At 36.1% G+C, this 14,076-nt stretch overlaps 1 protein-coding gene across 1 annotated transcript; it reads left to right on the forward strand.

Annotated features, from left to right (window-relative positions):
- The first annotated feature begins 9,607 nt into the window (after positions 1–9,607).
- Positions 9,608–10,489, forward strand: LOC126721225 (uncharacterized). Its single transcript, XM_050424276.1, has one exon. The coding sequence runs from the start codon at positions 9,608–9,610 to the stop codon at positions 10,487–10,489; it is 882 nt and encodes a 293-aa protein (XP_050280233.1).
- Positions 10,490–14,076: the final 3,587 nt, after the last annotated feature.

Consider the following 14,076-nt stretch of genomic DNA (forward strand, 5'->3'; position numbering starts at 1 on the left):
GTTTGAGTTGTAGAATTATTATCTTGCATATTTTACATATACATATATATATATATATGTGTGTGTGTGTGTGTGTGTGTGTGTGAGAGAGAGAGAGAGAGAGGGACAAATGTAAGAGTTTTTTGAGATATTACACTTTTAATTGTTTAATCCTAAACTGTAATTTACACTTTCACATATTTTTCTCTCTAATAAATTTGCTATTTAACTAATTTGTAAAAACAATATTAACTATTGCACAATCTTCTATGTATGCATTTTGTTCTTCAATTTCAATGCTTTTAGTTGTTTCTGAATTTTTTTTTCAAAAACTGTGTTTTTCCTCAAATTTAGTAAGCCTCTGCCAGTTTTGATTGATCCATTCTATTTTTCGATCAATCGAAATTTTTTAAAATATGTTTTAGAGAGCCTCTGTATGTTTCGATCGATCGAAACTGATTTTCGATCAATCCAAATTTTTAAAATTGTTTTATCAAGTCTCTGTTTTTTTCGATCGATCGAAGCTATTTTTCAATCAATCGAAACTTGTGAATCAGGTTTTTTTAAAAAACTCAGATTGGATTGTTTCAAACCTACTTTTTCAAATTTTCCTCTCTCTCTCCGACTTGGCAAGGCTCCACTGAGGATTTTTTGTCGTTTTTGACCAAACTTTTTGCAAGGTTTTTCCCTCCTAAAGCCGGTAAGACCTTTATACCCTTCCTTTTGCATTTATTTTCATGTTTTCATGCATAAACTCATGCATTTTAGTAGGATTTTCAGAACTTTTCAAAATTGGGATTTTTGTTGAATCAACCTCTTTTTCTAAAATTGATCATTGGGTTTTGTTCCTATATTGTTATATTCATGATATATGTTGGTTAATTTGATCAATTTGGGGCTTTGTGAAAAATTGAAAATTCTAGGGCTTGTAATTGACCCGAATTGGGGATTTTGGTCAAATTTGGTTAAATTGATGAAATTGGCTTGTTCATTTGATGTAATTGATCATTATTTTTTGAAATCTATCTTGTATGATGATCAATTAGTCAATATCTTTCAAATTGATCAAGTGGTTTTTCAAAATTTTGGGGTTTTTGTGTTAAAAACTCTATACTCAAGCCAATTTTGTGAATTTGAACTTATTTGAACTTAATTGCACTCCATTAGGACATGCATCGTGCCATTTAAATTGTTCATGCATCATATAGTTTTTGTTCTATATTTTTTTTCATGTGCTGACTTGCAATCTGCCCTTGGTATTTTTTTTTTTTTTGTGTTTTTGTTCCTTTGCTTTGTGTTTTGGTCCTTATCCTAGCACCATACCTAGGAAAACTAGAGCCCATAGGACCCCTTCCACTTCCTCTGAGTCTCTCTCCAGGAGTGAGGTGTTTAGGAATGATAGAAGCAGAGAGGCCTTTGAGACTTTGAACTGTAAGCGTAAGATTTGGGCTGAGCGTGCTGTGATTTTAGATGAGATTGATCTGGCCATTAGGGCTAACTTTGAGTCTAGAGGTTGGTTGCCTTTCTTAGAGATAGATCATCCACCCCGACCGCCCTGATTAGAGAGTTCTTCTCAAACCTCTCTTGCCACGTCTATGATTCCAACATCCTTGTTAGGAGTTGGATACGAGGTGTTGAGTTCACAACTACCACTCGGGTAGTGGCTGAGGCTCTTGGGGTTCTGGTTGTTTGAGAGCCTGACTATCCCTATGATGAGTCTCCTCCCTTAGATGTTGTCATGTCATACATAACTGGGTCGTCTATCCAGTGGGGTTCTAATCCTTGGATCACGTCCGCTGAGCTTACCAAGACTGCCTATCTTTTCTTTAGGATAGCGTGTCATTCGTTGTGGCCTATTTCTCATCTCCACATCATCCCTCTAGAGTGATGTGTGTTTTTGTATGCATTCGTTTCTGGTGCATCTATCAGTTTCCCACATCTGTTCCTTCGTTCTTTGAATGAGGTTCATAGGAGTTCTATCATAGGGCATGCGCTTATCCATCCTATTTTCATTCATAGGATTCTGCTGTTTTTGGGTCTAGATGGTTTCCCTTCTGGTGAGTCTGTTCATGTTGTTGCTCCCATAGGTGCCACCTTCCTTAGACAGAGGGCTGCTCACTTGAGAGTTGCTCCTTCGCGTCCTAGAGGAGTGTCATCTGGTACTGTTCCCCCTCCTCCCTCTTCTATAGGAGCTGATGTTGCTGAGACGTCTGGTGCTGCTGCTGATGCTGATGCTGATGTTCCTCTACTGACTACTTCGGATGATTCAGACATTCAACGTACGTTGGATCATGTCTTGACCGTTCAGGCGGCTCATGGACAGATTTTGGTGGACGTGCTCGATGAGATCTGTGCCTTGCGTGCGGAGTTGGCACAGTTTAGACGCTCTTCCACACTACCTCCCTTTTGATGATGGATTTTGTTTGCCTTTTGGCATTCCGTCACAAAAAGGGGGAGTACATTGTAGAGTTTTTGTTTTCAGGGGGAGAGTATTTTGTTGAATGGAGCTTGCGGAGTTTAGATTGTATCTAGGGGCTTCACATTGTATTTTAGCTTTTTAGCTCTTGCCATGTTTTTGATGGGATATTCATGTCAGGGGGAGTTTTTTTTTTTACCTTATATGTTTCTTGTTTTCAACTGTTTATTGATTTATATTTATGAGTTTTTCATTGATATATGTATTTATTATGTGTTGTTTGAAATCAAGAATTTACTTTATTTACTTGTATTTTTTCCACACATGCGGTTATGCATTTTGTTTAGTGTTTTAGGAAATATACAGGTTGATTCAATTGAGCTACTATCTACACTTGCAACTAATGGATAGTAGTCAGGATTGAATTTATTTTATGAGTATTATTTATGTAAAGGGCTCTTATTTTGTAAACTTTGAACTTCTAGTTGTGTTTTGTCACAGATTGCCAAAGGGGGAGTTTGTTAGGTTCTAAAGATTTAGCTATTTATGTATTTAGAACTCTAATGTGTATTGTTGGCAAACCATGATCAAAACAATATGTTTAGAAGTGTTTTAGTCTTGCTCAAAGTTGTACATTTTATGCAAAGTTGGATTCAAGCTAATTTAGAAAGTATTATGCATTTCGGCCTAGCTCAATCGATCGAAGCTTAGGCTTGATCGATCGAATCTCGGGCAAAATGTTTTTTTCTATAGATTTCCAACTCAGCCCTAGTTGTTTAAAACATTTTAGGGTTTTCTAATTTGTCCTAAGTATAAAAGGTAAACCCTAGCCACGTTTTAGTGTTGCTCATATTGCTGTTTGTGTAAATCTCTTGTGAGATCTAGAGGAACTTTCCTTTACACAAAATTAGGGTTTTCAAGGAGAAGATATTATCTACACCTTAATGATCAACTCAGTTACTGCCATTGAAGCTTAAAGAAAACACAAGCGAGTGTGCTAGTATCTGGTGGTGAATCTAAGAAAGAAGGAGTTCGTGGATTCGGAGTTTGCACGTGGTTGTGTCGGTAAGTTCTACTGGTTGGTAGCAATAAGAAGTCGAGCGTGGGGGCTTGTAAGTCTTATTGTATGAACTTCGATTCTTTGAAGATAGTGGATTCAAGTTTACCTTGAGGATAGTTAGGTCAAATCCTCCCCAAGTTTTTACCGGTTTGGTTTTATGGGTGATCATATCTTGTGTTATTTATCTTTTCGCTGCTTTGCATGATATGATCTTTGTGATTGTGATAACCTAGATTTGTTAAATTAGACTAAGTAATCTCTTGGCAAATTACCTAGGTTAAATCAATTGAGTTTTAAGGGGTCTAAAAACCATCACATACCTTGTATTCAACTTGTCGTAAGCTTAATGAAAGTTTTGTTTGTGTATGAGTGTTTCAGGTTACAGGTATAAACGTGCAAGTGCTTCATAGTTTCTAGATTAGGTGTGAGTGAGTTTTGCCACTGTTCCCAAACTCACGTTTAAGTCTAGAGTCTGTTTTAGGGGTTTTGTCACGGAATAGCCAAAAGAGGAGAATGTAAAGTTGTGATTTACAAATATGAATTTTGTTGGCTTTTATTTCGTACCAAATTTGATTGTAATTATACTCAATCTCTTGTACTCTGTATTTATTGTGGGATTTAATTGTAAGGGTTGTGTGTTAGAGAGAGAGAAAGTGTGAAGACTCAAGCAATTGAAGCCAGAAGATTTCTCGAGGGTAGCTCACGACTAAGCATCCCGTGAAGTGAAGCATGTGTCTTGCATATGACTAGAATGCGAAGAGTCAGTACAGATGGAGACAGCTGTGTTTCGCAAGTATCTCACAGGTAAGGCCTTCCTGCGAGACACCCGTGAAACATTCTTTTCTGCTAGACTATACTATCTGATACACACTTTCTGTACCCACACTATATATACCCATATTACCCACAAATGATAAGGAGTGCTTCTGAGAGAAAGCCCTAGCCAAACACCTTGAGAGTTAGAGATTGTTATACCGACAATCCTTTACACTATAGCTTGTGGATTTTCCTCAACTCCTACCTCTCCATTTCATATCATTAAGAGGTTGATAGCCCCAACACTTACCACACTCTTTCAGAGTGTCAAGTGAGGTTTTGGTGTTGCTAGGAATCATCGGAAGAAGCCAAGGATGGTAGATGCAACATGGAGCTTGTTGCGGGATCCGGAGAGCTAGACAAGACATGGTTCCGAGAAGCCTTGTTGGAGTAGGAGCTTGGAGGGCTTAGGTATAGTGGGTAGATTAGGCTTAGAGGGTCTCTTGCTAACCCATGTATCCCAACTAATTTTCTAGTGGATCGATTACCGCTTGGAGGGTGGCGGAGAGGTTTTTTGCCCAGTTCTTCGATAACACATCGGCGCGTTATCTTGTGTTTGCTTCTTTCTTCCCTACTCTTTTACATTCCATTTTACTATTGTGTTGCTTTGATTATGGATTAGAGTAATTTGTTTTTTTATCCGCTCGCATTTACACTATTCCGTACTTAGTATTAAGTTAGTGTAAAATCAATCGAGCCATAACTTTAATTTGGGGGTCTAAACAGCTCGTGTTTTCAACACATTTTCGAGCTTTCAGGCACTAATCCCAACACCCACATCATAACTATCTCCCCAAGCGACCAGGGTTTTAGCAGGCTTCGGAGGGACACCTTGAGCCTTGACTTCACCTTTACTGAAAGATCCTCATGGTCCTCTTTGTTAAAGCAACCAAGAATAAAAGTGTGAATACTTCAAACAGTCTTATTTGATCAGCTCCAACCGAATATATTTGGTTGAGAACAAGAAAAAAAAATTTCTTGTCTCTAATGATTAGAAAAAAAAAAAAGAATTGTCAAGAATAAGTTGGTGGAGAAAATAAACTGTTAATAACTATGAGTAGGCAGAAGGCAACAAATATCCATGAATGTCTCTCATTTTCAAATTTTGGGAATAAGCCAAAGATTATAAGCAGTTCAGGAAACACTTTAAGATCATATTGAGATCTTTACATATTTACCAATTTCTTATTAAGATATTTCAACACTAAATATTTATCACTTTAAGGCCAATTCAACAAATGAACCTTCCCCTGTAGACTCTTCAAGAATACTTTTTTTTCCCCACTTAATTAAAACCTTATCCATCTTTGGTTTTACAAATGGATACTTCATATGATTAGATATAAATATTAGATGAGGTTTGATATCATGTTTATATTCCTATTCAAAAAAAAGAAAAAAATCACTCAAAAAATTTATAAAAGTTGGCCACGCTTCTATTGCCCATTAACTTGGCCAAAAACCAATTTCTTACTTCGAATGTAGTTTTATACAGAGAACTTCATCATAAACGTTTTTACAGGATGAGTATTACAAATGTTTTGATTCAATCGATTGAGAACTTCATCATAAAATTTAGAAAAATCAAGATAAGCAATTCTGAGCTCAATTTCTGCCATTCAGAAAAGTTTGGATTTGCTTAAAAAATGTAAAGAAAACTGAACAAAACTAAAACACACAGGTTGACATAATCAAATTAGTTTCAGATCTAGTGCAGTTACATTTCTTTAGGATTTCTTCTCTGAACTACAATCTTCATTCTTTTAATTTCATTGTTAAATAGCATTTAGTTTTATCTTATCACCAACCCATCTAGTTCCTTGGCATTGGCACATATTGCTGTCTGTCAATGCATTCCCCAGCACTATGAATGCATCTGTATCCTCAAAATACCACTATCTTGTGCATTGCTAGAATCCTACATTTGTCTTTTATCCTAAGGCACGATTATGCCTCTGACCTCTATCTAAAATGACAGCTCATATTTATACATCCCAAAGCATTTTTTCCATTCTCTATAGTGGATACTAAGCATTAAACAGATGCTTGCATGTCTAGAGATGGATACAGTTTAATTTCTCATGGACATAGGAATATAATCATAAATATTACAAGTGAATTAGTATGGGAGAAATATGGTGCATTTACTCTGGTTTTCCTTCTTTATGTTATTTTTGGGTTTCTTTCTTTCTTTTTTGGGGGCATGGATTGTTATATTCTTAAATTCTTTGCATATAGTTGAGCAACAAACTTGATAAATGGTGAAAAATAGGTCTCAATTCCACCTAAAAATTGGTGAGACTAAAATAAGAAAGTTGAGCTTTTAAGAGAGAGAGACTGTATCTTGCAAAATATTTGGAATAAATAAAATTAGGAACTCAGATCCAAGCCAGGCCAGTAGTCACATGGAATGAAAAAAAGATTGCTTGAAAGTTGTGATGTAAACTATTGTGGATTATGCATAGTAACAACTAGGTGGCACAATGCATATCACTTTTCCAAAATATGCATATTCAAAATGAAAATAAAGAGGCTTGTTCTCTTACCTGGCTTCCACTGGCATTTTGTCTAGGAATATAGGAGAAGTATACGGATAATTTGCAGGAACAAGCAATCCAGAAAACACAAAGTCAATACGAGGGATAGAAAAAGTAATGCATATAATTGATGAATAATTTGGACTGGAATGCTTGAAAACGTACTATCTGAGCTGAAAGCTGCTGTGACTTATAGTTTGGACTTAAATACACAGAGCACTTGACAATGGTACCTTCACCACCAGCAGTTGCAGCTGCAGCTGCAGTTGGAATTGTATCTTCATCACTAAGATCTACCACAGCGTCTATCAGTTGCTGGTTTATCTCCTTAACTTCTTCAAACAGAGCATGCTTAGCTTGCAAATGGAAAACATAAGTTCCTTAGATTCACATACAAGGGCAATTCTGATTCAATGGTCAATCTGTTCAGAGATGGAAGCTAAAGAGGAAGACTTTCATTTTAGCTTCACACATGGTTGACTAAAGGCTCTAAGTGGCGAGTCAAAATGATTGTGTATTGGTGTCTTCCAAAGTTGTGCAAGGAAGCCTCCCATCTTTGCTCCACCCATGGTTGAGTAAAGACATTCTATTGGTGAGCACATTAGACTTGATGGTAATGCATGTCATATAGATTGTTAAGAAAAAGGCTTCAGCTCTAGGCGGGGATTACCTAAGGTGTAACTACAAGTGGCTTGGTAGAAGACTCACTTGTGAAGGAGGAGTTCTTTTTTTTTTTGGAAAATGAAGGAAGAAAAATGGAGATTTATTAGAATATTCAGTGTAAGTGGTGTGGTAGTGTAGTTTTTTAAGTGGTAAATTCCCACATTGGATAATCATAATAAGAGTGAGTGGTTAATATAACACAATCTGGCCAAAACCCATAAAGTTTAAGCTTTTGGGTTAAGTGGTATCCTATTGTATATATAGGTATGTACATGAATAGGTTGTAATAATGATATTTGAATTTGGAGAATGTTGTTTCATAAAGTGAAAATTCAAGTTTTGAAATTTCTAAGTGAAATTAGAAACTCAGTTTTTTCGATTGATCGAAGCTTTTTCTCGATCGATCGAAATGATGGAGAAAATAATCCGAAAGTCACCAGATGGTTCGATCCCTGTTCGATTCCTATTCGATCAATCGAAAAGTACATTTGATCAATGCTCGATTCCTCTTGACCAATCAAAACTCGTAAAACTAAATTTTTTACCAAATTTTCTGGTAGCTATTCTAAATGTTTGAAAATGTTTCAAGTTTTGTGAACAGTTTTATGAAACATTTTAAGGGTGAGTTTGGTTCACCTTTTTTGTAAAAGTGCATAATGAAAAAGTGGAGTTTTCAAAAAGTGCATAATGAAAAAGTGCATTTTTAAAAAGCTGAGTGTTTGGTAAAAACTGTTAAAAAGTGCTTTTTGAAAAAGCTGAGTGTCTGGCTAGCACTTATAAAAGTGGAGGTTTGAGTTATAAATTACCAAAAAGGACAAGATGTATATATAAGTGAATTTTTTGTTTTAATTATCTCTCTTAATGCAAGTTATGGACACAACATTTTTACAAAAATTTCACAATAAAGTCTATATGACAAGTTGTTAATGGTAGATAAGAAAAATACTAATGTCATTAGTAGGTTCAAATGAGAACCAATAACAAATTACTGTGTAAAATTTATTATGAGAAGTGTTACATTCATAACATTTTTCGCAATATTTTCACAACAAAATTTATGTGGAAAGTTGTTACTAGTTCTAATTTGAACCCACAACTGAAATTATTTTTTTACTAACCAATATTAACTAATAACAATCTGTTACTTAAAATTTATTGTGAAAATATTGTGAAAATATTACAGTAGCATTTCTCAATTAGGATTTTTTATTTTTTATATTATTTTTCCTTTTTTCCATTTCACTTTCAACCATATGTTTTATTTCTTTTTCTTTTTTTTCTCCTCCACACATTGTCCACGATCTCTACCCATCTTTTACTCTCCTTTTCTCCCTCATTCTCCCTCATTCATCAGAACGTTCCAGGAGCTCTTTCTTTCTCCGACTCCCTCTCTCTCTCTCTTTTTTTTTTTTTTTACTTGATTCCAAAACTCTCTCTGTGATAAGAAAATTTTCCTTTTCTCCCTCATTCAAGAACATTCCAGGGAGCTCTCATCTTTGCGCTGTTGCTCATCTTCATCCCCAACCCAGTCCAGATGGGTCAGCTGGCTTCTACTCTTTGTTTTTTTCTGTAATTTCTGTAATTTCATCATTAGCAACAGTAACCCATCAAAACGCACAGTGCGCGTTTTCATTTATGGACCCTCAGAGGTCCATAAAATTTCCACGTTCAGTCTGCGTTTTTGGCCTATGCCCAAAATGCAACTTTTATCAAAAAGTTGCGTTTTGGGCTTAACCAAACGCAATTTTAGGCCTAGCTTTTTTCAAAAAGCGCTTTTTGGGCTCAAAATGTGGAAACAAACGGGCACTAACTCTCCATACGTGCCTTTTGACGAAATATAACCCTATGCGTATAAATAGAGGATTATGTTCACTTGAAAATAGTAAGTTAGAGAGAAATACAAGAAATCCTATGATCATTCTCTAGAATTGCTATTTGTAGAACCCAACAACTTGGTTGTATCATAGGAACAAGTTTGCGATAACCCTTTACCAACAAGTGTGGGGGCAAATATTGTCTAAGGATGACAATTTTGTGACTCCTAGTTATCTATTTCTGTTTGTCTTTGTGTTATCCTTGTTCTTCCTTTATTACTTTATGTATTATCACCAACAATCTTAGACAATATTTACTATGATGGAAGGAACAAGTGATGTTTCAGTACTAAAGATGTTGAATCATGAGTTGGTGAAATTGAATCCCTTTGATGGAACCAATTTTTCTCGATGGAAAGACAAGATGAAATTCTTACTTATTGCACTAAAACTTTTCTATGTCTTGGACTCGAATTTGATGCCTTTCCCTACTGCAAGTGATGAAGACATTGATGAGATAAAGGTACAAAGAAAGAAACAGGAGGAAGGCAAACTAATTTGCAGAGGGCACATTCTCAATACTCTTTCGAATCGTCTCTATGATCTCTACACATCAATGAATTCACCAAAGGAGATTTGGAATACGTTGGAGGCAAAGTTCAAAACTAAGAAAGTAGGTACGAACAAGTTTATTATTCAAAAGTACTTTGATTATAAAATACTTGATAATATTTTAGTTTTGGATCAAGTGCATAAGTTACAGATATTGGTCAATAACCTCCGTGATTTGTCAATCAATATTCCTGAATCATTCCAAGTGGGAGCAATCATTGCAAAACTCCCACCAAGTTGGAATAATTTTAGGAAGAAGCTTTTGCATATGTCAGAAGATCTCACTTTAGAACAGTTTGGACATCATCTCCAAATTGAAGAGGAATGTTGGGCTAGAGATGGGACTAACATCGATTCTAAAGTGAATGTGAACAATGTGAGCAATGTTCAAAGTGGGAGTTCGAGTAAGACCGATAAGCACTTGAAGGTGAACAAGAGTGGGAATGGTTTCAAGAAGAACAACTCCAAGAATCCCAGCAAGGATAAGAAGAACCGAGCTTGTTTCCATTGTGGAAAGAAATGTCATTACATTCACAAATGTAAACTCCTAAAGCCAATGAAACAAATGTCATTTAGGACATTGTTGCTATGATAAATGGCATACATATTGATATGATCACTGAAACTCATATGGTTGTGATTGCAAATCTTTTTGATTGGTGGTTCAATTCGGGTGCAACAATGCATGTGTGCAACAACAAGGAGCAATTCAAGACTTATGATGAGTCTTCCATAGAACAACAAGTGCTGACGGGCAACCGCAATAAAGCAAAGGTTCTTGGAAAGGGCACCATTGAAGTGAAAATCAGTTCCGGCAAGATACTGATCTTAACCAATGTTTTTTATGTCTTTGTGTATGTTTTTAGACCCCTTAAAACAAAATTGGATTAACCTAGTTAATTAGCCAAGTTATTACTTAGTCCAAATCCCAGATCTAGGTTATCACAATCAAACAATGATATCATGTAAAGTAGCGAAAATGTAAATAACACAATGATATGATGACCCAGGAAACTACACCGGTAAAAACTTGGGGAAGATTTAACCTAGCTATTGTCAAGGTAAACCTGAATCCACTATCAAAGAATCGAAGTTTTACAATAGGACTTAGACCACTAACATCCTATTACTACCCACCAGTAGAAACTTACTGACACGACCACGTGCAAGCTTCGAGACCACGGACTCCTTCTTTCTTGGATTCTCCAACAAGTGCAAGCTCTGAGACCACGGACTCCTTCTTTCTTGGATTCTCCAAGAAACACAAGCACACCCGCTTGTGTTTCTTTAAGCTCCTATGGCAGCAACTGAATGATCATCAAGCTATTGAAGAAATCTCCTTCTTGATAATCCTAAGCTTGTGTAAAGGAAACCACCTCTAGATCTCATAAGAGATTCACACAAACAGCAATATGAGCAACTTCTAAAATGTGGCTAGGGTTTTCTTTTTATACCTAATGCAAAACATAAAACCCTAAACGTTTTAATGAGCTAGGGCTAAGTTGGAATTCTGCAAAAAAATGCATTCTGCCCGATTTTCGATCGATCGAGCCAGGCCGAAATGCACTATCAATTCTGCATCAGCTCGAATCCAACTTTACATTAAAAGACACAACTTTGAGCAGGTCTAAACAAGACTAAACAACCTGTTTTGATCATGGTTTGCCAACATTACACATTAGAGTTCTAAATACATTAGTTCCTAAGTCTTTAGAACCTAACAAACTCCCCTTTTGGCAATCCATGACAAAACACAACTAAAAGCTCAAAGTTTACAAAGGAAAGCCCTTTACAAAAAGATGCTCATTATAACAAATCCAATCCTAACTACTATCCATCAGTTGCAAGTGTAGACAGCAGCTCAATTGAATCAACCTATATATTTCTTGAAACACTAAACAAAATGCATAAACGCATGTGTGGAAAGAAAAGAGAAAAACAACAAATATGCAAACTAACTCTCTCCTTAAGTTAGATACATCAAAAACAATTTCAACTCCCCCTAAACAGAAAATTCTTGTATTTTCCACACATATTCCCATATTTCAAATAAATCTCCCCCTTTTTGTCACGTATTGACAAAGATAACTCATACAAAGAGTAAATAGACAACAAACACAACAAAAGTCAAGAGAAAATAGAGAATTAAGGAAACACAAAACAATTTAACTCTATAGAAAATAGAGACAACTCCCCCTATCAAGAGCAACAAAAGGTAAAAACAAGCTTCTCCCCCTATAAAAATAGGAAAAAACAAAACAAGTTTTGGTAAAAACAGTTTTAGGGAAAATTCAGGAGGAGGGGAAAAGTAAAAAGACACAAACCAAACTTAAAAACTAAGTTAAGGATACATATGAAGAAAACATATTCTCTCTTTCAATAAATGCAAACATGACACTATGTGACCCATAAACAGCTGCATGAGTAGAGAAAATATTTGCACATTGATTATCCATCATATCTCTTAAGAAAATTATTTTCTGCAGTTCACACATAAAAATAGCATATACTAAAAAGTACATAACTCAAAAATTAATCAATCAAGTTTTAAATCAATTTTAAAATCAAGTTGAGTACCCAATTTAGCAAAGTGTATGCATGCTATGTGTGAAAATAATGAGAGATATGACTGCAAAACTACAAGATGGATACAAAACAATGCAATGCATGTAAATCCTAAACATAGATTGAAAGTTCAAATATGTGTATAAATACCCTTGAACGTTTAGACCCCCAATTTACAAATTAACCAATTCAAGATTTATGTTAAACAACTAGTATGCGGAAAATGAACATAAGCTATAATGTAGAATTGGAAAAACTGTCCAAGCCAAATTAAAATTACAACCCATAGCAGATAATAAAAGGCAAAGATAAAGGGAAGGAAGATGCAAACACAAAGACAACGCGCGATGTGTTATCAAAGAGGAAACCGAAACCCTCGGCGTAAAACCTCTCCGCTGCCTTCCAAGCGGTAAACAATCCACTAGAAAATGTAGTTGGGATACATGGACAACAATAGACCCTCCAAGTCTAATTTACCCAGTGCACCTAAGCCCTCCAAGCTTTTTGCTCCAACGAGGTTGCGCCGAACCTTTTTCTTTTCTAACTTCCCGGATTTCGCTACTAGACCGTAGCATCAACCAATGTAGATTGGTTCCTTCCTAACTGCTTCCCAGAACACCAAACAGCCCTCTCACAGTGATGAATATGATGAGAACAAGGTTTTGGTAAAATGACTTTCAAGGGTATGACAATGGAGAGGAAGAGAGTTGAAGAATTTGAAGAGACTCTAATATATAGATTGTAGGTGAATCAATCTCATTTTACTCTAGGGTTTCTCTCTCAAAATTCTCTCTGGAAGCTCTCTTTCATTTGTGGGTATAAGGGGTATTTATACTGGAGTGAGAGAGGAATGTGAAACGTCAGGTTTTACAAAACAGGGGTGGCTCACGGCTTGGCCTTGCGACTTGACTAAGTCGCGAGGCCCAGTCGCGGGATAACCGTATGGCCAATTGTCCTGTTTTGTCCTGTAGTGCTCTAGCTAGCATGATTGTTCACCTTCTGGCATGCTTGGCACGTGTGCTGCATCTGGCGGCTTGCAGCCACGAGCCACCCGCGAGATCAAGCCGCGAGTCTCTGTTTTCCTGCACATTCTTGAGTAATCAACACTCTATCTCACTCACTACCCTTACAACAAACCCACCTAAATACAGGGTTACTAAATGCTGAAATACAAGCAAATTTGGCACGAAATAAAGCCAATAAGATGGTTGATTAAATTCAACCTTACAATCTCCCCGTTTGGCTATTCCGTGACAAAACCCTAAAATAGACTCTAGACTTAACATGTGAGTTGGGAACAGTTGAACAAAACTCACTCACACCTAACTCTAGAAGCTGTGAAGTACTTGAATCATAAGATCATGAAACTCCTGAAACACAATAATACACCATGATCATTGTATGCAGAAAATTATGAAATGCATATGAAACAGGCTTAAGGTGATCAAGCAAAGATGAAGTGAATTATCAAATCATGACTTGATTAACCAAGTTATCACCACAAGGTAGTGATCACAGTGTTCATTCACACTTGGAATGAACACTTGAACATACAAGTTAACAAGATCAAAGCAAGTTACTTGTATGCCTAACACTCAACCAATGCATAATACA

This window comes from Quercus robur, chromosome 4 (assembly GCF_932294415.1).
Source record: "Quercus robur chromosome 4, dhQueRobu3.1, whole genome shotgun sequence".
Lineage (NCBI taxonomy): Eukaryota > Viridiplantae > Streptophyta > Magnoliopsida > Fagales > Fagaceae > Quercus > Quercus robur.

Coding starts and splice junctions, on each gene's coding strand:
- LOC126721225 (XM_050424276.1), top strand. CDS start 9,608: ATGGAAGGAACAAGTGATGTTTCAGTACTAAAGATGTTGAATCATGAG.